The sequence below is a fragment of the Ostrinia furnacalis genome, unplaced genomic scaffold (genome assembly GCF_004193835.3).
Source record: "Ostrinia furnacalis isolate ACB-3 unplaced genomic scaffold, ASM419383v2 OfSCF7394, whole genome shotgun sequence".
Classification (NCBI taxonomy): Eukaryota; Metazoa; Arthropoda; class Insecta; order Lepidoptera; family Crambidae; genus Ostrinia; species Ostrinia furnacalis.
In genome coordinates this window covers 22,732-50,632 of record NW_021137633.1, presented here as the reverse complement: position 1 = coordinate 50,632, position 27,901 = coordinate 22,732, and the positions used below count along the sequence as shown (strand labels likewise).

General features: G+C 40.2%; 5 protein-coding genes across 5 annotated transcripts; 4 read left to right on the top strand and 1 right to left on the bottom strand.

The window, feature by feature from the left end:
* Nucleotides 1-81: 81 nt before the first annotated feature.
* On the top strand, nucleotides 82-14,605 carry yip2 (yippee interacting protein 2). The gene is made up of 8 exons (XM_028320514.1): nucleotides 82-204; nucleotides 1,442-1,608; nucleotides 2,711-2,842; nucleotides 4,464-4,728; nucleotides 5,201-5,376; nucleotides 12,782-12,976; nucleotides 13,459-13,613; nucleotides 14,201-14,605. The coding sequence occupies exons 1-8, from the start codon at nucleotides 186-188 to the stop codon at nucleotides 14,280-14,282; spliced, it is 1,191 nt and encodes a 396-aa protein (XP_028176315.1). The 5' UTR covers nucleotides 82-185; the 3' UTR covers nucleotides 14,283-14,605.
* Nucleotides 14,606-15,578: 973 nt separating this feature from the next.
* Nucleotides 15,579-23,050, top strand: LOC114364375 (3-ketoacyl-CoA thiolase, mitochondrial). The gene is made up of 9 exons (XM_028320513.1): nucleotides 15,579-15,618; nucleotides 15,830-15,887; nucleotides 17,568-17,734; nucleotides 18,332-18,466; nucleotides 18,783-19,047; nucleotides 20,660-20,835; nucleotides 21,486-21,686; nucleotides 22,220-22,374; nucleotides 22,775-23,050. The coding sequence occupies exons 2-9, from the start codon at nucleotides 15,866-15,868 to the stop codon at nucleotides 22,854-22,856; spliced, it is 1,203 nt and encodes a 400-aa protein (XP_028176314.1). The 5' UTR covers nucleotides 15,579-15,618; nucleotides 15,830-15,865; the 3' UTR covers nucleotides 22,857-23,050.
* LOC114364377 (renal glandular kallikrein-like) lies at nucleotides 19,121-20,653 on the top strand. Its single transcript, XM_028320515.1, has one exon. It carries the CDS (start codon nucleotides 19,460-19,462, stop codon nucleotides 20,264-20,266), a length of 807 nt encoding a protein of 268 aa, XP_028176316.1. The 5' UTR covers nucleotides 19,121-19,459; the 3' UTR covers nucleotides 20,267-20,653.
* A 635-nt stretch (nucleotides 23,051-23,685) lies between the features above and the next one.
* LOC114364383 (3-ketoacyl-CoA thiolase, mitochondrial) lies at nucleotides 23,686-27,233 on the top strand. The gene is made up of 8 exons (XM_028320520.1): nucleotides 23,686-23,792; nucleotides 24,189-24,355; nucleotides 24,444-24,575; nucleotides 24,647-24,911; nucleotides 25,138-25,313; nucleotides 25,462-25,662; nucleotides 26,109-26,263; nucleotides 26,639-27,233. The coding sequence occupies exons 1-8, from the start codon at nucleotides 23,774-23,776 to the stop codon at nucleotides 26,718-26,720; spliced, it is 1,197 nt and encodes a 398-aa protein (XP_028176321.1). The 5' UTR covers nucleotides 23,686-23,773; the 3' UTR covers nucleotides 26,721-27,233.
* Nucleotides 27,011-27,857, bottom strand: HSPC300 (hematopoietic stem/progenitor cell protein 300). The gene is made up of 3 exons (XM_028320521.1): nucleotides 27,644-27,857; nucleotides 27,481-27,563; nucleotides 27,011-27,315 (listed from the first exon to the last, which is right to left on the bottom strand). The coding sequence occupies exons 1-3, from the start codon at nucleotides 27,762-27,764 to the stop codon at nucleotides 27,289-27,291; spliced, it is 231 nt and encodes a 76-aa protein (XP_028176322.1). The 5' UTR covers nucleotides 27,765-27,857; the 3' UTR covers nucleotides 27,011-27,288.
* Between the last annotated feature and the right edge of the window lie 44 nt (nucleotides 27,858-27,901).

The window sequence follows — 27,901 nt, the reverse complement described above, 5'->3', positions numbered from 1 at the left end:
ACATTTATCAAAAATTACTTCATTCATTCAATTAATCCTTATCATTTCAATCTTTCATTCAATTTTAAGGTTAATTAATTTCATTCACTCATTCAATAACTTTGTGTGATAGTGAAGTGGTGTGGCGACGTCCACAATTTAATTTTCATAAGTTTATTTATTAGCGCTGACTACAAATAACCAACATGTCTGTAGCTGTTAAAGGTATGTAATATAATATTTCTTAAAATACATTTCCACAGATTTATTTGGGAAACTTTTTCATCTTGGGGGTCAAATTCCAAGTTATGTTCCAAAGTTGCAAATTAATTTTCAGATAGTACCTACTATCAAACTGGCTTATTCTTTACGAAGAAATAATGTAAGGACTAACGGTTTATGTTATTAAAATTTAACATGTAAAACCAACCAAACAGCTGATAAACATTTTGTTTTTGTTGACGCGTCCGAAGTCCATTATTTTTACTACTTACTAGGTACTTTGTGTTCATCTAGGTACCTACTTACCTACCTCCTAACCGTAGTTTTATACTTTTAGCCGGCCTATTATTGATATTGCTTGAAATGAAATTGTTGAAAATGGTAATAGAAAAGTTTCTTTATTTATGTTACTTAAGTACCTACCTACAATGTTTACCCCAAACAAGCATTTTTAACTTTAGAAATTGTAAGTACGTACGTACAGTCATCAGCAAAAGTGGCTATAAAAAAACTTATTGTTATTTTCTGATAATTTTCGTGAAATTTTGTCTGCTTGTTTTTTTATACATTTTTACCACTTTTACCTATTTTTGGCCAGAAATGGAAGTCATTCATTTTATTTTACGACCGTATTTTTGGGCGCGGGAAGATTTCTGCGTTAGACCAAAATCCAAGCGGATGAAACTAATGTTAAATGAATCTACCTACACACACAATCATATTATGAGGTCAAAAAAACAATACAGCAAGAAACACGACAAAATCAGGGGTCACATACAATTTACATAAAACAAGATATTTTATTATGACATGTTAAGAAAAACACGTTCGAAGTTCGTTCGTTTCAGCTGAATTACGTCCACTGCTGGACATAATGCCCCCAAGGATTTTTTGACATTTATCTGGTCCAAAATAATGGTCCTACTACCTACTTAGGCAGTAGGACTTATTGAAAAAATCAATATGCTTTAGACTATTGACTTTCTTCTGCTGGTTCACCTTTAATGAGAATGAAACAATTCTAGACAATACGTGACAGTTTTAATTCCGAAGGTAGTAGACCCAATGGCCGTAATAGCGTGTGTTTGATCTAAGCTTCTCATAAAGAATATTGCGCTAAGATGTTATGTCGATCACGAAAAACCGTCAACAATCATAAATACGACAAAAAGAAGGTAGAAACGCCTCATTGCTGTATGAGTGGAAGGATTACTTCACTTCAAATCCGTTTTGTCACCAGGTGTGTTCATAGTGGGCGCCAAGCGCACCCCGTTCGGCACCTTTGGGGGGGTGTTCCGAAACACTTCGGCCACTGAGTTACAGACCATCGCTGCCACGGCTGCGCTTAAGGAGGCCAATGTGGCTCCCGACCAGGTCGACACCGTCACTGTGGGACAGGTCATGTCGGTGAGTCATCCAGCAACTTCTAGATACTACTTCAGAAAGTATATTCCTTAACTCATAGGATAGGTTTCTGGGTTAAGAAGCATTTTGGAACAGGTTACCGAGCTGCAGCAAACCATCGCCACGACAGCCACACTCAAGAAAGCCAAGAATTTAACTTGTAGACCTCTGAGGCTCTGAGTTGAGGAGTGTTCTGGAACACACTTAGCAACGAGCGGCGGATTAAGCTATCGTTGCTGCCCTTGACTGTCGACAATCATCTTGAAGCACGTACATAGGTGATAGGTCCCTCCTAACCGTCATGATGTCTTGTTTTTGTTCAAATCAAATAATACATATGAACTGCATCTCATTATTATTTCGATAAAGATTCATATAAGTAATCAGGAATTGCTCCGTGCCAACAATAATTTGCGAGATTGCCAATTTTCAAATTCTAAATTTAACCGTCACTTTGGCCTTAGTTTAAGTAACCTTTTGGATTATTCCACTACTTTTGAACTTGCACCTCTACGCCATAGGAAAACGGAAACGATGTTAGTCTTATGTTTGACTAACGATACTTACTTATTTTTCGTTTCGACCAAAAGACGTCTACTGTTAGACAAATATCTCAACCAACGATTTCCGTTCGTCCAGTGAGCATCCAGGCGTTTCCCGCAACCCGCACCACTTCGTCGATCCACCGAGTGGGAGACCTGTTTGTGCTACGCGTTTCCGTTGTCGCCATTTGAAAATTCGCCATTCTTTTCTGCTTTCTTGTTCCAACGGCCATCAGTTGTACGAGCTCGTTATTTCGGATATCAACTTCAGTTGGCTCATTTCTGATTCGATCACGTTTGGAAACTTCGAGTATACTACATCCACTGGCTAAAACCTTGGGGCTGGTTTTAGTGTCACGCGGACTGTTAGTGCGGATCGCTCCGCACAGTCGATCTGTATAAACTGCTAGGGAGCGAGCGGTTCCTCCGGACAGCATTACTCTAACACGCTCCCTAGAAATTCATACAGATTGGCCGTGCGGGGCGGGTCCGCACCGGACGGTCCGCGTGACACTAAAACCAGCCTTGGTCTTGACATAATCTTACAAGGTTCTTTCCCCCAGGGCACGCAAACAGACGGAATCTACACGCCACGCCACGCCGCGCTGAAGGCCGGTATCCCTCAGGAAAAGCCGGTGCTTGGCATCAACCGCCTCTGCGGTTCTGGCTTCCAGTCCGTCATCAATGGCGCACAGGTACGTTGACGATCTAACTTTAAAGATGTCCTTCCTGAGATCATCATCATCATCATCATCATCTCAGTCATAGGACGTCCACTGCTGAACATAGGCCTCCCCCAATGCTTTCCATGTTGATCGATTGGCAGCGGTCTGCGTCCAGCGCTTCCCTGCTACCTTTACGATGTCGTCGGACCTTCCTGAGATACTAAAGCTGATTCTTTTTCTTCCTAATTTGTGTGACGCATTCATAAATAACATGGCTTGTGATTAGAGATTGCAAACCGGGCCCGGCCTACAACCCGGTATGTTTTTCAACCCGGCCGGGCCCGGTTGCATTCGTCGCTAGTCCTATTTAGGTGCCTAAAAGGGCACCGGGCCGGGGCTAGAGATGGGTTTCCACCCGGGTAAAAACCCACATGAGGGTAAAAACCCAATAAAAACCCGTTTCATTCCACCCGTGGGTGTTTACACCGGGTGAAAACAAATAATTTTATAATTATTTCAACTAGTATCTTTTCTTTATTTTTATTGAATTTTTCTCATTTAAGTTTATTGATTAATAAGTAATAAGTCAAATTTAACACTAATAATATGCATTTATATCGTGGCCAAATCGTAAAATTGATCACGTTATGATGATGTGACCAATTATTGAAATGAAAATGAAATATAATATATTTATTTGCTTCAATCTTGAGTAATACAGTAAGGTGTTCTTAAAATGGTTTGTTCGTCAAAATCTACTTATTTTATAAAATGGTGTTATTTCAAGAATCGTTGAACCGATTTAGAAGAAATTTAGTAGGAACACAATAATTTGTGATCATGGCAAGGACATGGGGGGGGGGGGGGGATGCCAAAGATGCCAAACTGTCTCTTTGATGACATTACGGTATAAAGTTACAAATAACAACACCAACTACAAAGTACTTCTGCTTAAAAACTTGAAATCGAACCGCCCTTCCGCCACTGTAACGCATTGTAACGTTTTTCAAGACCTCCCTCCCTTTTATATACAACAAAATAACACGCTTTTGTGACACCAGACTCTCCTCAGTTCGGCAGGCTGCCAGAGACGTCACTAAATGGCTACTTTCCCTCTCGTACATGGAAACGGAAAACCTACTCAAAATACCACAATAAAGACAACATGCACTGCAGGTACTCATATACGCTCACACACACTCATACAATCTATCTCCACTCTTGTATAATTTGCTTGTTGTTGTAAATTTGTATTGTGTAAGTAAATTACCCAAAGGCAGTCGCCAATTCAGTCCACCCGCATTAAAATTTCTTGGCAAAATGTTACTTGGTTTCTCGCGATACAGGTGCATACCTAGTGCGAGAACCGCTACCAACACTTCTTCACAATCCACCATAGCATGTAATTAGCTTAAGACTGTCATTCCGTTTTTTGTAAATCTGTCTTGCTTAAATAAAGATTTTATTTATTTATTATTTATTTTATTTAATCACTGACTAATTGCGTTTAATCGCAGTTGGGGGAGGGAATGCAGGGACGCGCATTCCACGGACCGGCAAACTTAGCGCGAACGGGTAGTACCTATATTGTCGAGTGCATACGACGCGTTCAGCTCAGCATCAAAACTTAATGATAACGTGATCTTCATAGGACATCCTCACCGGTGCCGCCAAGGTGTCTCTCGCCGGCGGTGTAGAAAACATGTCCCAGGCTCCCTTTGCGGTCCGAGGAGTCCGCTTCGGCACGACCCTTGGTCTGAACTACGCCTTCGAGGACACACTATGGGCTGGCCTGACAGACTCCTACTGTGGCCTGCCCATGGGCATGACTGCCGAAAAGTTAGGGGCTCAGTACTCTATCACGAGGGATGAGGTTGACAACTTCGCGCTGCAGTCTCAACAGAGGTGGAAGACTTGTGAGTATAGTAAATTGACGTTTGAGAATACCATTTAAAAGAAGGATACTTAAATCTAGGAGCCTTTCAGTTGAGTGAAAGATTAGAGTAGTGTTTCAGTGTTCGGCCGTTAGTGTGCTCTTGTTAATTAAAGTCACGTCTTTGACATAAATGCACGCAAAATTTCTGTGCCCTTTGCCCTTAGGCATTAACAGTTTTGTCTTCTCTAGTGACCTTTTGAAGCGTGCTTCATTTTCTTGGAAGGTTTGGTTTTTTGAAACCCCTAAAAAACCACACCGCCTTCAAATTAAAGGCCAAGTCTAAGTTCAACTATTGTTATATTGGTAGTGATAGGTACTACCTACTGTAACATGTCACCATTTCACCTATGATTCACAATAAAGATTTTTGCATTTGTATTTTGTTTTCGTTTCATTCTTAAAGCAAGATCAAAAACAGTACTGCATAAAATACAAACAATTTGTTCCCGTAGCAAACGACGCCGGCGTGTTCAAGGCGGAGATCGAACCCGTGACCCTGACCATCAAGAGGAAGCAAGTGAGCGTGACGGTAGACGAGCACCCGCGGCCTCAGACCACCCTCGAAGGCCTGAAGAAGCTGCCGCCTGTCTTCAAGAAGGAAGGGCTCGTTACTGCTGGAACTGCTTCCGTGAGTAGACTTGGATCTTGCTTCTAAACCTCTTCTAGCAAATTCCAGCGTGTTCAAGACGATCCTCGAGGGCCTGAAGAAGCTCCCGCCTGTCTTCAAGAAGGAAGGGCTCGTTACCGCTGGCACTGCTTCTGTGAGTAGACTTGGATCTTGCTTCTAAACCTCTTCTAGCAAATTCCAGCGTGTTCAAGACGATCCTCGAGGGCCTGAAGAAGCTCCCGCCTGTCTTCAAGAAGGAAGGGCTCGTTACCGCTGGCACTGCTTCTGTAAGTAGACTTGGATCTTGCTTCTAAACCTCTTCTAGCAAACACTCAAGAAGAACAAGTGAGTGTCTCGGACATTAGACCACCCTCGAGGGCCTGAAGAAGCTCCCGCCTGTCTTCAAGAAGGAAGGGCTCGTTACCGCTGGCACTGCTTCTGTGAGTAGACTTGGATCTTGCTTCTAAACCTCTTCTAGCAAATTCCAGCGTGTTCAAGACGATCCTCGAGGGCCTGAAGAAGCTCCCTCCTGTCTTCAAGAAGGAAGGGCTCGTTACCGCTGGCACTGCTTCTGTGAGTAGACTTGGATCTTGCTTCTAAACCTCTTCTAGCAAATTCCAGCGTGTTCAAGACGATCCTCGAGGGCCTGAAGAAGCTCCCGCCTGTCTTCAAGAAGGAGGGGCTCGTTACCGCTGGTACTGCTTCTGTGAGTAGACTTGGATCTTGCATCTAAACCTCCCTAGCAAATGCCAGCGTGTTCAAGGCGGAGTTCGAGCTTGTGATGATAACCATCAAGAAGTAGTAAGCGTCTCAGATGTCAGACGATCCTCGAGGGCCTGAAGAAGCTCCCTCCTGTCTTCAAGAAGGAAGGGCTCGTTACCGCTGGTACTGCTTCTGTGAGTAGACTTGGATCTTGCATCTAAACCTCCCTAGCAAACGCAGGCGTTCCTAAGGCAGAGATCGAGCTGTTGATACTGACCAGCTCCCATCTATCTTCAAAAAGAAGGGGCTCGTCACTCACTTGTTCTTCTTGATGATAACCATCAAGAAGAACAAGTGAGTGTCTCGGACATTAGACCACCCTCGAGGGCCTGAAGAAGCTGCCGCCTGTCTTCAAGAAGGAGGGGCTCGTTACCGCTGGCACTGCTTCTGTGAGTAGACTTGGATCTTGCATCTAAACCTCCCTAGCAAATGCCAGCGTGTTCAAAGCAGAGATCGTGCTGGTGACCATCAAGAATAACAAGTGAGTGTCTCGGACATTAGACCACCCTCGAGGGCCTGAAGAAGCTACCGCCTGTCTTCAAGAAGTAGAAGAAACAAATTTCTTTTCTGCTCAACCCAAAGGTAAACTGGTCGAGAATGCTTTAGTGCATTAAGTTCGCCTTATGTTCAAATTTATTTTGGCATAAAAGTTTAAATAAATAAATAAGAAGGAAGGGCTCGTTACCGCTGGAACTGCTTCTGTGAGTGTACTTGGAAATTGCATCGATCGGCGATTGAAGCCGTATCGATGCAGCATCGCGATTTCGCGACTTCATGCGTTTGGACGCGATATCGGAATCGCGCGTTTTAACAACTACTTCAGCTGCATCGAGCTTCTGAAAAGCGACTCAATCGCCGCATTTTTCAGCTTCTAAAAAGCGGCAATATCGCCGATCGCTGATGCTAAAAAGTAGCATGTGTAGGTACTGTGACTAATCGTAAGTAAGCATTACATACTTTGCTGTGTATCAGCTGTTTGAGAGCATGGTGCATAACTTTATACCCCAACTTTATGAAGTTTGAATTTCTTTTAAGGCGATAGGTGAGGCAAAACTGCAAAATAGACCTCTCTTTGAATCCCTACTCCTCCTAAATGGATGATCCAAACATTAAAAAAAAATATGTGTGAGATGTATAATATTTTAAACTAAAAAATTGTTGTTCGTTTTTTTTGTTACAACTATTAGTTTTGACAGGAAAAATTCTTAACTTTCTTCTAATTTCACCAAAGAAATTTCCTACTACTCCTAAACGGCTGGTGCGATTTTAATGATTCTTTCACCAAATGATAGAGAATTTAATTATCTAAAAAATTGTTGTTCATTTTTTTTCAAAAATAATGTATTACGTGTCATACATTCAAAATACCCTGTAATTTCCACACGCGGGCCGCGCGAATGCGGGAGCTCAGTCTTTCACTAGCGTTCGCACGGGGAGGCTGTGTCGCACATCGGCACGCTCCGCTTCTTTGTTTTTCTATAAAGAATTTATAGCGTAGATGGTACACTCGGTACTCATAGTACTCCGGCGGCTGAATGAAAGTGATCTAAGTACTTACTACGTCATTTTAAATATGTATAGGTATTATAAAATGTTTACTTTCCGCCCGCGGCTTCGCCCGCGTGGAATTTTGTCTGTCACAGAAAAACTTTATCGCGCGCGTCCCTGTTTCAAAAACCGGGATAAAAACTATCCTATGTTCTTTCCCGGGACTCAAACTATCTCTATGCCAAATTTCATCAAAATCGGTTGCGAGGTTTAAGCGGGAAAGCGTAACAGACAGACAGACAGACAGACAGACAGACAGAGTTACTTTCGCATTTATAATATTAGTTGGGATTAGTTGGGATTAAAGATAAATCCTGATTTAATCACAGTGTTATTTATTAAATATACCTAATATATAAAAATGTCTTCATTAAAGTAAATATATTATGTAATTTTAACAGAGGGACTTATATTAGGCTGTCTTTACTTATCTAAATTATTATTTTATAGCTCTAATGTATAGGTGTACCAGAATCTCATGGCAAACAAAAATATTGGAAAAGTGTGTTTTTCATATGGCAATTGTCTATGGTTTAATTGTCACCTGTCAAAGAAAATTATGAAATCTGTCAGTCGCTGCAAAAATTTTGTAATCTCTTCTTGACTATTTGTTATTTTTGTGAAAAAGTCGAAAAAGCTCAAGTAAGTCATATTGTTTTCAATGTGAATTGTAAAATAAGGCATAATTCAAAGTCAATCTTTGATTCTAAACACGCCGTCGAGTTGACAGTGAGTTGGACTGAAATGTTTGATACATTTAGCTTATTACCCAACTGCGTCAGAAGGAGGGTTATGTTTTTTTATTCTTACTTAATAGCTGCTTTATCGATGTCTTCAGGTATATCTCACATATTGGTGCAGAGGAATGGTCAAAATGTTATGACCATGTAAAGAAAATTGAAAAAGATTTCATCAAGCAAGATTGAATATTGGAGAAGTTTCCAATTTTTTTCTTTTAAATAAACTTGAAATAAATATAAGTAAAACTAATAATAATTGTGAAAGAATCATGAAAATATCTCTACAAATAAATAAGTTACAGGGCCCTAAAGTTGCGCATAACTATTCACGCCGTTTTGATCGGTATCGTATTCACGCACGACAGTCATTTGGGGTACAAACAGTAAATCACCCCTGATCCAGTGCTGTTGACAGATCCATATTTTTTTAAATCTATTTCTATTTTTGTAAGTCACTCAAGATTCTCTCTTAGTAAAATTTTGTAACCTTTTTTTAAATATCCCAGACCTGGCCAATTATACAAAAAGAACGGCACCGCCTGTTCCAATTCCACGTTAAAATAAGTATGTAGGTAATTTAAATAATTAATTTCCCAGACATTTCTAGATCGATTTTAAAAAAAGCTTCACCGTCTTTTTAGTTTTGGTATATATTTTAATCCCATTCAGAGAAATACAGTTTTTTTTTTATCATCAGGAAACTTCTCCATTGAAATGTTGGAAGAACAATAATTTATTTACAACACCTCTTTATCTTGATCATCTATTGAAGAACAAGAAATGCAAGTGGAGTTCTTAGAATCGTTTTCTAGTTCTGAATGAAGTGATAAGTTAATTAAAAGTATGGTGCATAATAAAATTACTTACTTTAAGTAATATACGATTTATTTATAACAACATTCTTCATACTCATACCTACCTAAAATGTATATTCGTACTTCATGTTCATTAATATTAAAGTCATAAAAGTAAAAAATTAAATAGTATCAAGATCGTTTATTCCAATTTCCCCAGTATTGCTCTTAACAAAGTTTATTTTCCCTATTTGCCATGAGATTCTGGTACACCTATAAACTTTCATCAATCATTCCTCCCTCCAATCCAATGACATATAAAAACATCTTAAAGATGACCTAAACTCTATGCCTAAACTGAACTGTCCCACCAAACTCATTGACAAGGGGGCGCTACCGTCGTTCAACTATATAGTTTCCAACATGGCAAAAATCGGAACCAGCGATCCAGTATTGACGGTGGCGCCCCGCTGCCAATGTCAAGGTTATATTTCTATCATATTTTTTTTACCACCAAAACTGTCAGATGCTATTTTTCAAATAGCCCTATCCTACTATTTGATACAAAATCTAACGAAATCTCAGAATACGGAACAAACCAGAAACCGTCAACGGGCGTAAATTAAATGTGTATTCATATAAATTACTCCGAATCGCACTAATTTGACTTTAGAGCAATTAGTCAATGGCCGGCGCGCGCATTGTTTACATATCCGTCAGATACACTTTATAAATATATTATGCCGTCTTGTGCCGTTCCAACATGTAAGAATGCTACTGGAATTACGAAGAAAGTGCATGGGATCATGTTTTATCCGTAAGTAGCACATTTCCAATTCATTTAAATAAAATAATAATTTTCAAAAAAAATCACGGTTGTATTTTGTAAGTGTTGCCACAGGTCAACGGAATATTTTACCCTACTTTTTTATATTGNCATTTTTTACTTTTCGGAAAACTTCAAAGCTAAATTAAAAAAAAAATAGATGATATTTGCCAGTAAATTTAGATTTGATGCAACCCTACATCAATGCACGTCAAAACAAAATATTTACTTTGAGGCTACGCCTAGTAGTTTTTTTTAAATCGGAATTAAATGATGCAATTTGGGTATTTTGGTGAAATTACTAAAAAAAATCATATAAAAGTAGCCGCCTGGCATGGAACGTGTTATGGTGGCTGAAAATATAGGAAATGACCCATTCTATCCGCCAAATAATTTTGGCACACGATGCGCCAAACACCCTGTATAATCATTTATTTCAATTTTTTTTCAGTTTGAAAATATGCTGACGATAATTATTATTATTCTGTATAATGATTTATTTTCTTTTTTAAATTCTGTTTTGAAACACAAAATAAGCATCGCAATTTTTTTCGATCTGCGTAAATTAAAATCGAGTTAACATTCCCGTAGGCAGTTATGTTAGAATTGGCAGCGCTTCGCATCTGTATTCTGAGCGCACTTTGGTATCGAGCAGAAGCGCGGGCGCGCGGCGAGAGGCGCGTTGTCTCGCTCTAATGCTCAAGGTCGTTCGGCCATGTAATCGCCTTAATGGTATCCATGAAGTAAGTAACTGCTACCTACATAGGCAGAAGTGCAAGTAAAGGGAGCCTTACTTAAACTAGCATAACTAAGAAAAAATAGCACATAAAAGCATTCAGCACCAACTATAATGTGAAATATCTAATCCTGCCATAAATTGATAGGAATAGAAGTTGCCTGAAAGTCGCCAAACAACAATTTTATTTTTGTTTTATTACTTAGATTCTTAACTGTATCTAATCTTAAGACATACAAGTCTTAAGTCTTTTTATTATTTATGTGCCCCCACTAAAGTTTCCGATCTTATCACATTACTAACTGAGATAATGATATGAATGTACTGTACTCTAATACTCTAATGTAGGTAGGTACACATAAACTGAATGTACTTATGTATTAGGTATTATAATGTCAGAACCTTTCTAGGTATTGTTTTTGTTCAGTAGGTACCTGTCTGTGCTATCCGCCATACAATTTTTTTCCTGCTTAGAAACTAACTTATGTTTGACCCTAAACGTCAAAATGCGGGGTTGTTTAAAAATTTGATTTACCCCCAAGAGAAGCGTACATGCTCATGAATAAGCCTTACCTTGTCTTTCTTTATTTTTAAAACAAGGCGTATTTTATAGAATAACAACATTCAATCAAATTCTCTGTTTGGTCTAAAGATTAACTCGTAAAGACCTCTAATGTCTAGAACGAGTACCTAAATGATATTCATATAAATAATTTACAATTTATTTTCGTATGACTAGGTATGACTGTACCGATTTTGGCCTGAATAATATATTTTTCTAAGCTATCTATGAATGGTTCCAGTTCANATGTTAGAATTGGCAGCGCTTCGCATCTGTATTCTGAGCGCACTTTGGTATCGAGCAGAAGCGCGGGCGCGCGGCGAGAGGCGCGTTGTCTCGCTCTAATGCTCAAGGTCGTTCGGCCATGTAATCGCCTTAAATATAGTTTTTACCACCCTTCTCCAGGTTTGTTGTTTTTGAATTTACTAGCTCTTGATGTTTTTATCATGAATTGCTCCACACTGTGTAGAACATCTTCTTTTCTTCTAGGAAAGCCTTTTTTACAGGACGTGATTATCCAATCAGCAAGTTTTTTCTCTTCAGTTTCCGTAAGTACTGTTGATGGGCCTGGTTTGGTTTTTATGGGGTTGCTACTTATTCTAAACTGCAATGTTGCTCTAGGGATGTTAAATATACGAGCCGCTTCTCTCTTGGGCATACCATCTTTAATGGCTGCGACTGCTGCTATCAGATCTTGTTCAGTATATTTTTTTTCGTATATTTTTCCAGAATGTGGTTTCGGCATGATCGTATCTGTAGGAAATGTAAAAGACAAATTACCTGTAAGTGAGATATTTTACACAGCGTGCTATGGAGAGGGCTATGCTTGGTGTTTCTTTGCGAGATCGAATCAGAAATGAGGAGATCCGTAAACGAACCAAAGTCGCTGACATAGCCCGACCGATTAGCAAGCTGAAGTGGCAATGGGCAGGGCACATAGTACGCAGAACTGACGGCCGATGGGGCAGAAAGGTTCTGGAATGGAGGCCGCGTACCGGAAAACGCAGCGTGGGACGTCCACCTACCGCAGACCGCTGCCAATCGATCAACATGGAAAGCATTGGGGGAGGCCTATGTTCAGCAGTGGACGTCCTGTGGCTGAAATGATGATGATGAGATATTTTACGTGACTTTGGAAGTAGGTAGGTCGGTCGTTCGACAGTAGATCGCCCTTAACATTTTTGTTGCAGTCACTCGTAATTTAATTTCTGTTATGTTTTATCTAATTTATGTTAGATATAATTTTTGCGAGATTGAAATTTAATGTATAAACTANTTTTCACTTACGCCAGTATACGTAGGAGCCATCGATATCTGTCAATGTCATGTCAAAAATAACCAATCATGCAGCATTTGGACGTCGCGTCTACGTATTGCCATCTGGCGGATTTTTCATACGCGAAAACCCTCATTATGTGTGCCTTAAAGATTTTAAATAAATAAATAAATGTTCCCTAGGGTATCAGCGACGGCGCGGGCGCCATTGTTCTAGCCAGTGAAGAAGCTGCCAAGGGTCTGAAGCCGCTGGCTCGGCTGGTGGGCTGGTCGGTCGTGGGAGTTGACCCCAGCATCATGGGCGTAGGCCCGGTGCCCGCCATCCAGAACCTGCTTAAGGCTACTAATATGACGCTCAACGATGTCGACCTTATTGAGGTAAGTGTGTATGAAATAAAGGTGCGAGTGTGAGGAATAAATGGTGGATGCAATGTGTGACAGCAGGAGGGATGTGAAGATTTGTTAAAATTAACCAATCTTCATTTAAGTAAGTGTACTTGTTTGCTCAGACAATCTGATGTTACACATTCTATTATATTAAAGCCTTGTTCAGACACGTGCAGTATGTACCCGTGGTTCTCATTGAATTAGGCACTGAGGCCGCGTGCGGTTACGGTTCGATGCGAATTGTCCAAGAACTGCCCAATCTGAACCTGAACTAGGCCTAAAGTTTGCATTCACGGACCCTATGGGGCACGTAGTTTAAGTCAGGACTTCCCAACTAGCTATCAGGGGCCAAGCCCCCTTGGAAATTGATCCTAGATATGCTGGAGGCTCAGCGAAATAAAGGTTGGGAAACCCTGGTTTAAGTCTTCAAGCAAGCCTATAAAACTTTTGTTTTCTTTTTCTTCTCCGTGTAGATCAATGAGGCGTTCTGCGCGCAGACCCTGGCTTGCGCTAAAGCCCTGAAGCTGGACATGAACAAGCTGAACGTGAACGGCGGCGCCACCGCGCTCGGGCACCCGCTCGGCGCCTCGGGCTCGCGGATCACCGCGCACCTCGTGCACGAGCTCAGGTGACGTCACCAGCAGGGCTCCAAAACGCCGTTTATGCAGTTTCGGATCTGTTACCCTTGCTCATGCTAGTGTGAGAGGGATGACAAATGACAACATTCGAATCTTCGGATAACGGTTTTCGGGGTATCCCCGCAGACCCATCCCACCTCTGTTCCCACCATTGAAACTTTCAGTACATATTATAGTCCCAGAAGATAACTAATTAAGACAACCCCCACTGCAACTTCTGTGCGTCTTGACTCGCGTTACAGCTGAAAGATAGCACCTCGTGACGACTGCAAGACGCCAGTGATACCCAAAGATTAGTCCTAAAAGATAGTTAACTGTTTTCACCACTTCATCTCCTGTAGAACCTACTGTTGGATCACCAATGAACCTAACCAGTAGTTGTGGTGGATAACTGTGTCTGATGACACCTCTCGTTCCCACCAACAACTTCTAAACAGCCAGAATATACAGCTTGGCTGCCAATAAAACTCAATAATAATCTACTTTGCCTACTCTAAGAGGAAGAACCTCTTCATTAATGACTCTTAATTTTTTTGATAGTCACTGCAGTAAGTTTAAAATTTTACTTCCATTGCAGACGGCGTGGACTGAAGAGAGCCATCGGATCGGCCTGCATCGGTGGCGGACAGGGCATCGCACTCATGGTTGAAGCCGTCTAAACATCAACTAACCCCATATTCAATCGAAGAGCCAAAGATGTTACAGTCAACTTTTTAGTGGTCAAAGTTAGACTTAAACCGAAAAAAGTTATCCAGCTACAAAAAATGAAAGTCAACTTACTAGTTATTAAGTTTTGGCTGTGACATGTTATGTATACCATTTCCCTGTGAAAAAATAAGTCAAAATGTTATTACTAAGGTAATTGAAAGTGTAATCAATCGGCACGAGTATGTATGTTTTTATCACACACTATCACTGGATGATAATGATCGGACATTGATCCTTAACTTTGAAATATGTTGCATAATGTTTATTTAACTTTTAAACTGTCTTAGACTGAAAACAATCTTTTTGTAACATGTTTTAAACTGTTAATGTAAATATTATAAATTGTTATCAAATATTTTTTGAGACATGTATTTTATAACTTGTTATTATGTGTAAATGAACTAAGAAATACCTGCCTTTTTAAATATTATTATGTTTAACAATTAAAGCAAAACTGTTAGATATTATTTAAGTGCGTTCTTTGCGTACCAATCAATAAAGATTTTTTAAATAATAAAATTGTTTATTGTTTCATAGATTTTAAGCAGGAAAATGTAAATACCTCTTATGGATTTCTTTCACCACCAAGAGATGGCGTTGCTAGTAAATTTGAATCACGATTACTGTTGTATTCAAACAAAACTTTTGTGTCCCTTATTTGTGGAATGTACGAAACGAACGATACTTTACTAAAACGGAACTCACGGGAATGTGATTTTATTTGTATTTGGAAGTAAATTTATCCTTGGACATATTTTAGACTGCATTTACATTTCAAACAATGCAAAGCATCGAATCCGTGAAGTCCGGTACAGAAACCATTATGGTAGACGGCCGACCCAAAGGGTCGACCTAAATGCAATAAAACATGCCTTTACTATAAGGTAATTGGGTAGTTAGTCCCTCCCTTAACCCTTCATGTGATTGTTCTCAGTAATGTGTTTTGGAGAATACTCGCCCGAAAAACTTTACTGATCATAAATATCAATTTCAGTAGGTCTATTCCACTATTACCTAGTTCACTTTGATCACCCAGATGATCACTGGATTCCAGGCGACACTGGTATCATTTGATCACCCATGGATAAGAAGTCCACTTTGGTCACCTAGGTTACCTTGTTCATATGTGATTAAAAGCAGCAAAAGACATTAGACCTTTCAGTATGAATGCGAATGCTAAATTGGCCGTCTGATAGCGTAATTTTCGTCCGTAGCCTGTCATTACCTATTAAATACAGATAGTATCACAACAACACCGCGATCCGGTGGAGTGTGTCGTGCGCAAGCNACCGTTAGATAATTCCTGGCAATAAGTGGTGACTGAGTTTGTTCCGGCGTTTCTTCTCAGCACTTGCCATATGTTTGTCTCGAAGCGCTGGTAGGGCCCAAAAGATAAGGAGACATGTAAAGTGCCCCATAAGGGCTACCTTTTCTTTTTTTTATTATTTTCTATTGACGTTCATAAGTGCCACTTGTGGTCTAAACTGAATAAATATTTTTATCTTGTTTTTGTTGAATATTCTCGCTTTCGAAAATGTCTGTCGCTATTAAGAAAGGTTAGTGTTTTATTTGCTTAATTTTTATTAATCTCAAAAACTTAAGCGACTTTTACGAAGGACGGACTATTTTGTTTTGATTCTTACTGACTTGTTATTGTGTGATTTTACTCATGTTTTACAAAAACATTGGACTTCGACCCGCAGATCTGTAGGTATTTTACAATCTTTAGGAATGTTAGCCATATATTTTGTGCTTAAAACATATGAGCTTGTATTTGTTTGTAATTCCTTTAACTAATAACCTAAAAGAAGTTGTAAGTTTACCAACATAATATTGAGGTCAATGTGCTGCTAAGTGGTTCAAGGTCCAGGCCGAAGTAGTTAGGTGACTTTTAACTACTTATTGTACATTATCTTTACTTATTTTGTTAAGTTTTTGTTTTATTAGCCAATAAATCGTTAAACTAAGTAGTCAGGCTGTCAAGGGTTTACAAAAGTTAAATTTTTATAATATTGTAAAGATTGTAGGTGAAATATTGATGCGAGCTAGGCAGTTCCGAATGAATTTCCTGATCAAATGCTATGGGATTTTCTGCCATTCTTCAACTAAGTAAAGCAGTTTTTATGTCTCCTATCGATCCTGGAGCTGGATAGTAGATCCGTAAACTAGGAGTCTCGCGAGGCTAACTTAACTTTAGTACCTACTTACCTACCACACATATTAGTTCTAGGCTTGGTGTTAAACCATTTTGTAGGTAATAACGATTTCTACTCTATTTTTTACATCAAAGAATTAGTTAGATAAACATTTTATATAGGCTTAACTTCCCCTTGAATTTAAATTCGTGATGGTGTTGTAAATACGAGTAGGCAACTAGTTATCTGTTGATACGCTGATAATCTTACAGATACAGAAATCCATGTAACAAAACTATTATAGCCGTTTTTGTTGCGCGGTTATCTTTCCCAAAACTATAATACCTACTTATAACCACTATAAACTAAACTATATAATAACTTAGTTACTCAGCTTTCATGATGGATGAAAAAGTAGTAACTACCTTAGTAGGCTAAGTAGGTAATTTAATTCTCAGCCTATATAAAAGCTCCCACCAAAACATTTATTTTATTTATTTATTTAATAACAATCTTAGCTCTAACATTACAGGTTACACCAATGCGATAGAGTAGATTAATTAGTACATTTAACAATTAAGATTGCCGCTATGGCTATAACATAAAATAAATAATGTAACCTTTGTGAATTCAGTCAAAGAACAGCTGAATATGTCAACGGTTCTAGCTACTACATTAAGTGTAGATACGTAACGTTCTGGTAATTGGCGCCTCTTTTAGCATATTGGTTCTTGCATTCGGAATTGCGAATAGAGGAGGCTGCCGGCGCCGCCATACGTACCGGTCCGGCACACAAAGCGTCATCGACTGCAGTACGACCTGGTTGCATACCCGCCCCCGTACTAATTTGAACATATACGTAGCCAGGCTTAGTTCCAGTCTAACTTCTAGTTTGTTGTACCCCACCATCCCGAGTACAAATAAAGTTGGATACATGAGTGGATAGAACGGATAAACCCGAACATAAGATAAACCCGATTGAGCTAACTACGCACCACACTAGAATGCGTTCGCCACGCACCAGAGGGTCGATGTGACGTCACGGCCGCTAGTTGCGCCGTTAACTCAACCGAGTTTTAATCCCTTTTTTCCAATTTCCAGGCGTGTTCATCGTAGCAGCCAAGCGCACTCCATTCGGGCGGCTGGGCGGCGCGTTCAAAGACATCCATCCGTCAGACCTGGTTGCTGTAGCGGCCAAGGACGCCATCAAGGCTTCTGGCGTTGCGCCGAGCGCTATCGACTCTGTTAACATAGGCCAGGTGAATTCGGTGAGTGTTTTCTTCTTGTTACCGGTATTAGGGGATTTTGACTCTTCTTCTTCTTCTTTTCGTGTCGACAACAAACCTACAGTGTCAGCCCAAAACTCCGCCACAAGAGTGGTCAGTAGCACTCATCAAATCCTCCTGAGTGCAGTTGCTTGGGCACTCAGGGCATGACATTTGACTAAGTAATGGAGTGCTTTTAGTGGCAGTCTAGCTGTAGATTCTGGCAACACAGGAGTTGCAGCGGTGGGAAGTCTCGTTAATAGAGCGTTTGCTAGCATCTATTTTCTATGTCCACAACAACAACAATCGATTGGCGATAATGAGCTCTGTATTAGGCATCTTGAAAGCTGGGTAGGGGCGCCACAATAAAACTGTGCAGTCATAGATCCGTGGCTGGCAGGTCTAACTCATCGGATAGCGGTTGCTCTAGATAACAAAACTACTCTATTCTTCTGGCACGTTAGGATATGGGTCTACTACTAAGTAATCAACTTCTTGTGCCAGATCATTTTGTCTAAAGCCAGTGGACGTTACACAGTTGTACTTGTACACCTACCCTAAACTGATAATTATTATGCTTATTATGGTTGTTCCTTCCAGATCAGCGGAAGTTCAGATGGAGGCTTGTCACCTCGGCACGCGGCCCTCAAGTCAGGCGTTCCTCAGGAGACGCCGGCTCTCGGAGTCAACCGTCTCTGCGGTTCCGGATTCCAGGCCATCGTCAACAGTGCTCAGGTATTCTCTCATGCTATATTTTAGTCCAGACCTGGCCATAAACAAAAGAAGAAGTTCAAAGTCTAAAGTTATATACCAGCTCCCCTATAGGTACAAGTGGCAAAACGAGACAGTTGCAATTTCGAACACTTTATATATTTTTATGCGATATTTTTGTGTGTGGATTTTCTTCGAGGGATTTGACTTCGAGCGATCAAATGTGTCACTTTTCTAGGGCGCCAAATTTTGTGAGTTGTAACTTGTAGCTACTGCTCATTGGCAGAGAAGTTAGGTGGATATTCAGATACAGAAGATGTACCATAACTCAAATTTCCAGGACATCATAACAGGCGCAGCGCAAGTTTCTCTCGCTGGAGGAACTGAGAACATGTCAGCTATGCCGTTTGTAGTCCGCAACACCCGTTTTGGGTCGGCGCTGGGAACACCACTGCACTTCGAAGATACCCTCACTGGCGGGTCTCTGGACACGTACTGCAACTTCACCATGCCACAGACGGCGGAGAACTTGGCAGAGAAATACCAGCTGAAGCGAAGCGAAGTCGATGAATTCGCGCTCGAGTCCCAGAGGAGGTGGAAAGCTGGTAAGAATTTTTGCTTTGTTGTTATAAGCTACTAATATAATATGTATTATCTACTTAACTGTTCAATGACGCTTTTATGGCAGAGTAGGTCTGCCTTTCACGGAAGACCGCTTTGCAAAGCGGGCCTAAACAATACGATCGGAGATATCGCAACTTAGCGATTTGTTGTCGTTGAAGTTTTGTTACGCAGGTGTTTCCCCACACGCACTTCAGCTAGGCACAGTCATAAACCTAGTTTATTTTATTTTGTGTAATAAAAGTAAACATTGGAAACACCGACGTAATTTTTTCGCAGTGTTTTATTATTTTGCTCAAGCAGTTTGATAAAAATACCACTTTTATCGCTAAAACATTTATTAAAAACAGAAAAAACTGAAGTCTTTCTATTGAAAATTAAATTAAGTGCCTAGGAATGCAGACGATAAGTATCGATGTTTTGCTTCTGCTCGTGAGCGCTGTCGGTACCCGGAACTGGCCGACACCGCGCGTGCGGGACGGGCAAGACGATGTCCTCAACGAATTCCCCTACGTGGTCAGTCTACAGTCAGCGTACTTTGGACGCAACGACGAAGACCAGGAACAATACATATCCACGTTGTTGCGAGGATGCACGGGAACCCTCATAGGTCCCAACTGGGTCCTCACCGCAGCACACTGTCTTGACCCATACCTGTCCTTCGTACGATTCGGCAACATGACTATCCCACCGAGTGCCACGTCTCTAAGGAAAATCTTGAAGATGATATCCCATCCAAGTTTCAAGCAAGTTGAGAATTTTCCAGATTATTCCTGTCAAAATGATATTGCTTTGATATTGATCGAGAGTTTGCATATGCCGTCGGTGGGGATATTATCGGCAGTGGACTACAAAACGTTGGTTGGTCGCAAAGTGAGATACGCTGGCTTTGGTGCAACAGTTTCTTCTTCAGATTATGATAATCGGTTGGACGATGAGTTTAGGCCGTTGCAGTTAGGTGAAGGGGTGGTGGTTTCGTGTGGTCACAACTTGTTGGAGTGGAGGCCAGCTGTGTGCGTGGCGCCCAAATGTTCGAACGCGCGGCACGACACGATGCCTGGCGACTCCGGTGGCCCATTGTTTCACGACGAAAAGATTGTGGCAGTAGTCAGTGGAGGGGAAAGCGAACCAGAAGGCATCTATACTCCGGTCAGCCCTTATTTAACTTGGATTAAAACAGTTATGACAGAAAATAGATCTTAACTCGCTAAATAAATCTAAATTGCAGTTACATTTCTCTCGTTTTATTATACCTACCTTACCTATCAATTGATTTCTATTTGAATCGGGACATAGTTACGGAACAACTCGTGAGTTGGAATTTACAACATTGAGAATTCAGTTTCCTTTGATATTATACCCATTCGTAAATGTTAAGGTAATAAAAAAATTATGGCTCATACAATTCACGACTAAAATAACCACTACGGCACAAAATGTCACTTGAACCAATCAGCTTTTTGCTGTCTTCCTACTTGGTACCGATGTTACGCATTTGTTTTGTTACTTTGTAATTTTTTAGCCATCATAGTAATTTCCGAAATCTTCTCCATGCTCTTCCTTGTTTCAATTCTTTACTTCTCTAAAACATTCCAGCGTACGACGCGGGCGCATTCAAGGAGGAAACCGCCCCCATAACGGTGAAGGTGAAGAGACAAGAGGTGGTGGTGGACAAGGACGAACACCCTCGGCCCGAGACCACCATCGAGGGGCTGTGCAAGCTGCCTGTTCTGTTCAGGAAAGGAGGAGTGGTTACCGCTGGCAATTCCTCTGTAAGTTACTTTGTCATCCTGTCTATTCATAAGGGCTACCTTTTCTTTTTTTATTATTTTCTATTGACGTTCATAAGTGCCACTTGTGGTCTAAACTGTGGGCTAATTCAAATGCATTTGTCGAGAGTAGAAATCGTCTGTNCACTTGAATTACCCTACTGAATAAATTTTTGATTTTGATATTAGAAATAACTTCCAGAATTTGCTTCTTTCTCTGCAAGTCTAAATAATAATTGTAGCTACTGCGTACTGCTTTGTTTGTTTTTTTCAGCCAAATGGTGTTGGACAAGGCCTCTAAGGATTTCCTCAACGACCGGTCTTGTCTACATCCAGGTGGTTCCCGTGACGTTCATCAGATCAAGTGCTTAGTACTCAGATTTACATTATGGTATAGATCGTTTCATCCACGAAAACGCACCCGACCATTCTTCCGCTAATGTTTGAGTGTTATCGGTACACGCTAAATTATTCATGAGTGCACACACACTACAATAATGCCGCTCGGATTGCTCGGATCAAACTCCCCGCACCCCGCGCTTCCCTCGATCAAAAATTAGTGGGGCGCGTCTTCGTGGATGAAACGATCTATACATAGGTACCTATACATTTTTCTTACATCTTTCCCGACATCTATTCAAGCATTCTTCCAGGGTATAAACGACGGTGCTGGAGCGTTAATCTTAGCAGGCGAGGAGGCACTGACGAAGAACAACTTGAAGCCACTAGCTCGTCTGCTGGGCTGGTCGTACGTAGGCGTGGACCCCAGCATCATGGGCATCGGGCCCGTGCCCGCCATCCAGAACCTGCTCAAGGTCACCAACTTGACGCTGAACGACATTGACTTGATCGAGGTGAGTGTCAAAAAGAAGGCTCTGAGGAGTCTTGATAATGTTGTAAAATGGCCAGCAGAGCTACCTCCCTAGATTTATTAAGTTAGGAAGATAGGCTTTTTACTTCATCAACATCATTTCAGTCATAGGACGTCCACTGCTGAACATAAGCCTCCCCCAATCGATTAGTAGCAACCTGCGTCCAGCACCTTCCTGGTTACTTTTTACTTGTATGTTTATTATTAGTTTTTCAAGTTAGTTGTTGTTCTGATCTACGCTCCTGGTTTTCATCAGCTCCAAATCTTCATACCAAGTCTCTATAGAGTCCACTCCGTAATAGTATCAGTAAAGGAATCTTAACAAATAAATGAAACTGTCTAGCTGTTTACTAATTATTACTTCTCCATTTACAACTCAGAAGGTAACTAAGTTTTAACTACTTTCTACCCTGTGCTGACTGATTTCACTTTTAGGACCATTGCCATTTAGTAATTTCAGTGTTTGATGACAATCATCAAACACTGAAATTACTTTAATGAATTTTTATTATCCAGATAAACGAGGCCTTCGCGGCCCAGACACTGGCGTGCGTCAAGGAGCTCAACTTGGACCAGAGCAAGCTGAACGTCAACGGAGGCGCCATCGCTATGGGGCACCCGGTCGGCGCATCAGGCGCCAGAATCATTGCGCATCTGACTCATGAGCTCAGGTAAATAAAGCTTCATTAATGCCTTAAGTATGGCCTGTTCTGTTATATTATTAATGGTAAGTAAGCAAAGAACAAGGGTTTCCCTCAGAATAATTGTAAAGGTTTTCCCTCAGAGTAAGCCATATATTAAGTATACTTAAAGCTTCTGGATGCGCGTCCTATCATTGGCCTATGCACGCGCAGTGATCGCCATCGCCAACGTGATCTACACGCGTTGGTTTGGCTGAAGCTTAACATAGGCTGGTGCATCCCAAATTCAAATCACATTGCATTACTGTGTGGTTTGACAGTTGGTAAATAGTAGGATAGTACCTACATATCATCCCAAGATCGGGGTCTTGTTGACTGAGAATATTGTTCAATGTTCGATGGGAAAAAACTGAAACCTTATTTTTTACAGACGGCGTGGCTTGAAACGAGCTATCGGGTCTGCGTGCATCGGCGGCGGACAGGGCATCGCTCTCCTGGTGGAGTCTGTCTAAAGATACGAATCATGGAGCAGTCGCAGACATAAAGACTAACCTACCTATTATCTAAGTCAATAATTTCGTTGCTGAGCCACGGGAACACTTAAAAGCAGATTAAATATTAAGAAAATGTTGTTATTTTGTATTATTGTTGACTGATTGTTATTGTAAAAATATGTATAAAAGTAAAGATTTATTTTTATAACTAAGTACCGACACATACGTTTTATTTATTCCTGTTTGTCATATAATAAAAAACCCGACTCCTGGAGGCTACTCCCAAAATAAGACATTTCTTTGTCTTATTTTTATTAACTAATGCGATTGAAGGAAAAGCTCTAGGGTCTAGAAGAAAGAGATATAGCATTTCCTTATGCATAAGTCTTAAAAAAGCATTCGACATCGTAGTTGTAACAAAACTTCTGTTATACAGTAATCATATCAAATTTTCCCGGTTACATGTGGTGTACCGCAAGGCAGCACACTTGGTCTAACCCTTTTCCTAACTAATGATGTTAATACTTAGTTCGTGTAAACTTAATTGAAATTCTTTATTCCCTTTTTAATCCCTTCTCCTATTATGAGTCTTAAAATGCTTAATTGAGGTAACGATCAGCTCTCGAGAATATTTCTCTCGTAGGTAGACTAGATAAATACATTTACCGGTTAGTTTAGTTATACATTGAATAGCGCCATTTCACGCATTATGTAAATAATACAAAGCAGGTAGGTACACTCGCTTAAGTATTTCGTAAACGTCGTATTTATCGCAATATCAACACAATGATAAAAGTCAAAGCGGCATTGCGATGATGTAACAAGTTAACAACCGTAACAACTCAGCATTTGGAGATAGCCGAAACGGCAGCTGCGCGTTTGTTTTTCATTTTAAACAAAATAAGAGCGCGCTGACGTCATCGAGGACTTTCAACATGGCGCTAACCACAAAAGGTCAGTAATACTTTTATGGGTTTATTTAATTTCTTATCTTCATTTTTAAGTTTATTAACCTGTTATAAGCCGTATTAAATTTTACCTACTTACTTATCTATTGTAAAGGTATTAATTTAAGTACTTAACCTGCTTTTTAAGGTTATTCGCTCTTCTCTTGTTTGTTTTGGTCAGAGATTTGTCATTAGATAAGTAGGAGATAACTACAAAAAAAAAAAAATAAGTAATTAGTTTATATTGTCTAACTGAACAGTTTATTAAAAACTGTGGCGATATGATTTCTTTAAACAATAAATTAATAATAAAATTAATCTTGCTTCAGAAAGGAATATCTGAATAGCATTCAGAATGACCTACTTTGATATTGTAATCATCATACCTATGTCTATGTTTCAGGAATATTTGTGATCGGCGCGAAAAGGACCCCTTTTTGCAGTTTTGGCGGGCCCCTCAGAGATACTCCGGCCGGGCTGGCTTTTGCGGCCACGGCGAAAGATGCCATTCAAATGTCGAAGCTGGATCCCACTTTCATCGATAATACAGTCATAGGAAATGCCCATTACGTAAGTAATAACGTGGACCAATATTTGATCAGATTTCAACCTGTAAGATCCGGCTCGAAGGACCAATTATGACATAACTTGTTTTCAGCTAAGTCAATGTGACGGCGGGAAGACTGCGAGGTATTGCGGCCTATATTCAGATGTCCCCATAGACCGACCAGCTTTGGCAGTCAACAAAGCCTGCGGGTCGGGGCTCCAGGCTGTCATTACTGGTGCACAGGTAGGTATCGTACCTACCATGATTAAGCTTACAACTTACCCAGTAAAATAAATGATTGATACTGTTTTCAGGATATCCTAACAGGCATGGCGCGCGTGTCACTCACAGGAGGCACAGAAATCATGTCGGCCCTTCCTTTTCTAGTGAAGAACGTTCGCTTTGGCTCGAGCCTCGGCAGCAATTACACCTTCGAAGACCACATACAGAAGCAGTTCCTCGACTCGCATAGTGGGCTGACGCTGCAGAGGATGGCCGAGGACTTGGCGAGGAAGTATGGCATCAAGAGACAGGAGGTCGACGAGTTCGCTTTGAGCAGCCACTTGAAATGGAAGGCAGGTGATACAACCCTTGACGATTCCTCTTGAAAGACATAGGTATATCTAGTTACCAAGCTTTTGTTGGTTCGTTCGTTCGTCTCAGCCAAATGACGTCCACAAAGGCCTCCCCCAAGGTTTTCCACAATGAACGGTCCTGCCCGCATCCAGGCTGTTCCCGCTTTTGTTGGTACTTACTACGATCGGTTTTTGAGTTAGATAAAAATAATAACCCATTATGTTTCCAGCTCAAGAATCCAAGTTATTTGACAACGAGTTGACCAGCGTAAACGTAACTTTAAAGAAAAAGGAAGTCGTGGTTGATAAAGATGAACTGCCTCAACAGAAAATAAGTTTAGAAGGACTGTCTCAGCTGCCCTCCATTAATGACGACGCTTCTGTTATCACTACGGGGAATTCTAGCGTAAGTTGTTCTAAATCTCTTACTTATTTGGGCAATAGTAGTTCTTAGCCTTAGATTAATAAATAAAGGTCTTAGGACTCTTCAGATCAGACCAATATCCCTATCCTCTTTTCTAAGAAGAAAACTGTTACCAGTTTAAACATTCTAGGGTCCAGCTGACGGCGCAGCAGCAGTTCTCATAGCAGACGAGGGTACTGTGGAACAGAACCAGGTCAAACCCCTCGCTAGAGTGGCTGGCTGGGCTTGCGTAGGGTCTGATCCTTTGGAGCCGGGACTAGGCGCCGTACCAGCTGTGGAAAAGTTATTGTCAGTGGCTGGACTTACTGTGAATAATATTGACTTGTTCGAGGTTGGTATGAATGATTTGGAAACAAAGTTCCGCTCATGTGGATCATCTAATGACTATTTATCATAACATGCATGATGCTTCACGCGCAAATCTACCATTGTAATGAATATGAGCACGCCCATTTTTGAGTGGCTGTTAAGTGAGTGCTTTTATTGAGGGCTGGATCCTCGCCTGTGATGCTTAAACGGGACTATTTCCACCTCTCGTTCCCACCGCTGCAACTCCTGTGTAGCCAGGATCTACAGCTTGACCGCCATAAAAAACCCAACCAATGAAGGTCAAGTTTGTCAGGTCAACTGTGATGTTTGCTTGTTTTATGCGATTTATTAAGCCTCCTTCTTTCGTGAGCTTTGTAACGACGGAGGTAGGTAATCAGTATGTTTTCTAAGAAGATGTATGGTACATCTTTAGACATCTAAAAAATGTTTTGATCACTTTTTTTTCAGATAAACGAGACTTTCGCCTCGCAAGTGCTGGCCAGTGCCATGGTGCTTCACATAGACCCCGCGAAGATCAATGTAAGCGGCGGCGCCGTAGCTTTAGGCAATCCAGTGGGAGCCACCGCGGCGAGGATGGTCGTACATCTAGTGCACGAGTTGAGGTGAACAGCTTTTGCTATATACATATATTGTAAACAAAGTAATATTTTGAATCTATAGCAACATGGTTTCAGGATTAATTATCGCTAGCTGAGAAACCATGATATAAGGTAGATGTCGTTTTAAATAAACAACTTGAAAAAATCGTACTGCCTAAGGCGGGAATCGAACCCACTTTTCGCTTGTTAAGTGAGCTACTTAGACACTGGATAAACCCATCGAATTTTTTTAAAGTGTAATACACCGTTACGGCCGCGTTTTATTTCATCAATGTTGGGTAGTACTGTAATGTTTGCATTTATGTAGTTGTAATATGTGTGCAATTATGCAACTTTAAATAATATGTCATTACAAGTATGGATTAATATGACTTTCAGGAGGCGCAACTTAAAGAAAGGAATCGTTGCATCAAGTTGTGGTGGTGGACAAGGCATTGCAGTGCTGTTTGAAGCATTATGATCTTGATAAATAATATTTCAGTATTATTTGAAAAACAATCTGAAAAGTGTGGGTAAATACATTACCAAAGAATTGTAACTTATCAAACTACCTCAGTCCACTGGTTACTTTAATCGAGTTATCTTTTGGACAAAATTGCTTATGGATTTCTTTGATAATCTTGGTTGAAAAGAATAAACGTAATAATAAGAATATAAATGTATGCTCAAGTTTAATTGTTGAGTGTAGTGATATTTTTGTATAACTAATATAAATAATATACTATAATATATTCATAAAAAACAATAAGCTTTGTTGTATAATTTATTGTAACTTAAATAATATTATGATTACACTAATATAAATGCCTTACAATAAAGTATAATGGATTTCATAATTCAGGACAAATGAAGCAATGCATTAGCTTTTGGCGATAACTTGTGCAATTTGAAAGACTTTTTGCTTGATCTTACACAGGGCCCAACGTACAGCCTTACATACATTTATTACATAGACATCACAATCATAATCTATCATATAATTTGTAAAGGAATAAAAAAATCTATGATGGTCAAATTCTGTTACCTCCTTATGTGAGGGTTTCCCCTTTGGTGACCTGAAATGAAGCCAAAAAAATTAATTAAATTTATTTGAACAGAATCATATTTCTATAACTTTTTTTATGGAATGCAGAACGTAGCAGAACAGTCTTATATTAAAAAGAAATACAGTGATAGGACTCATTATGCTCATTTAAGATAAGAGCAAAATTGTAACTTACGCATGCCTCCAAGTAATCAATTTTCCTCTCCAGTGATGTTAATTTCTCGTTTAAAGTGGCGAGACGTGATCGGCAAGACATATCTAGAACAGTTAAACAGATTATGAATCCACTTAGGCCGAAATTTTCACTGGAAATCCTGTTACTCACAACTTTCACTCACCGAAAGAATTTAGGAAGTCAGTGATCTTTTTGATGCTTCCTGTGATTACTTCAATGTACTCTCTATTTGCCCAGTCCTGCTGGATCTGCTTTTGAATAGTTTCTCGAGGTGGAGTCGACATTTTAAAGGAATAGCGAGTAAATTTTAGTCTAAAAACGATGAACAAACAACAAATGAAATGAAATCAATCAATCAAGTTGTCAAAAAGTGACAATGACATTGACATAACAGATTAGAAAAACCTTCACCAAAAAATGC

Excerpts from the sequence above, each read along its gene's own strand:
- yip2 (XM_028320514.1), top strand. Across the intron at positions 1,609-2,710 it reads CTGTGGGACAGGTCATGTCG|GGCACGCAAACAGACGGAAT; the intron begins GTGAGTCATCCA and ends TCTTTCCCCCAG. Across the intron at positions 12,977-13,458 it reads ACGATGTCGACCTTATTGAG|ATCAATGAGGCGTTCTGCGC; the intron begins GTAAGTGTGTAT and ends TTCTCCGTGTAG.
- LOC114364383 (XM_028320520.1), top strand. Across the intron at positions 24,356-24,443 it reads TCATAGGAAATGCCCATTAC|CTAAGTCAATGTGACGGCGG; the intron begins GTAAGTAATAAC and ends ACTTGTTTTCAG. Across the intron at positions 26,264-26,638 it reads CATCTAGTGCACGAGTTGAG|GAGGCGCAACTTAAAGAAAG; the intron begins GTGAACAGCTTT and ends TATGACTTTCAG.
- LOC114364377 (XM_028320515.1), top strand. The coding sequence starts at position 19,460 with ATGCAGACGATAAGTATCGATGTTTTGCTTCTGCTCGTGAGCGCTGTC.
- HSPC300 (XM_028320521.1), bottom strand. The coding sequence starts at position 27,764 with ATGTCGACTCCACCTCGAGAAACTATTCAAAAGCAGATCCAGCAGGAC. Across the intron at positions 27,564-27,643 it reads TGACTTCCTAAATTCTTTCG|ATATGTCTTGCCGATCACGT; the intron begins GTGAGTGAAAGT and ends TAACTGTTCTAG. Across the intron at positions 27,316-27,480 it reads TTGATTACTTGGAGGCATGC|GTCACCAAAGGGGAAACCCT; the intron begins GTAAGTTACAAT and ends GCTTCATTTCAG.
- LOC114364375 (XM_028320513.1), top strand. The coding sequence starts at position 15,866 with ATGTCTGTCGCTATTAAGAAAG. Across the intron at positions 17,735-18,331 it reads ACATAGGCCAGGTGAATTCG|ATCAGCGGAAGTTCAGATGG; the intron begins GTGAGTGTTTTC and ends TGTTCCTTCCAG. Across the intron at positions 22,375-22,774 it reads CATCTGACTCATGAGCTCAG|ACGGCGTGGCTTGAAACGAG; the intron begins GTAAATAAAGCT and ends TATTTTTTACAG.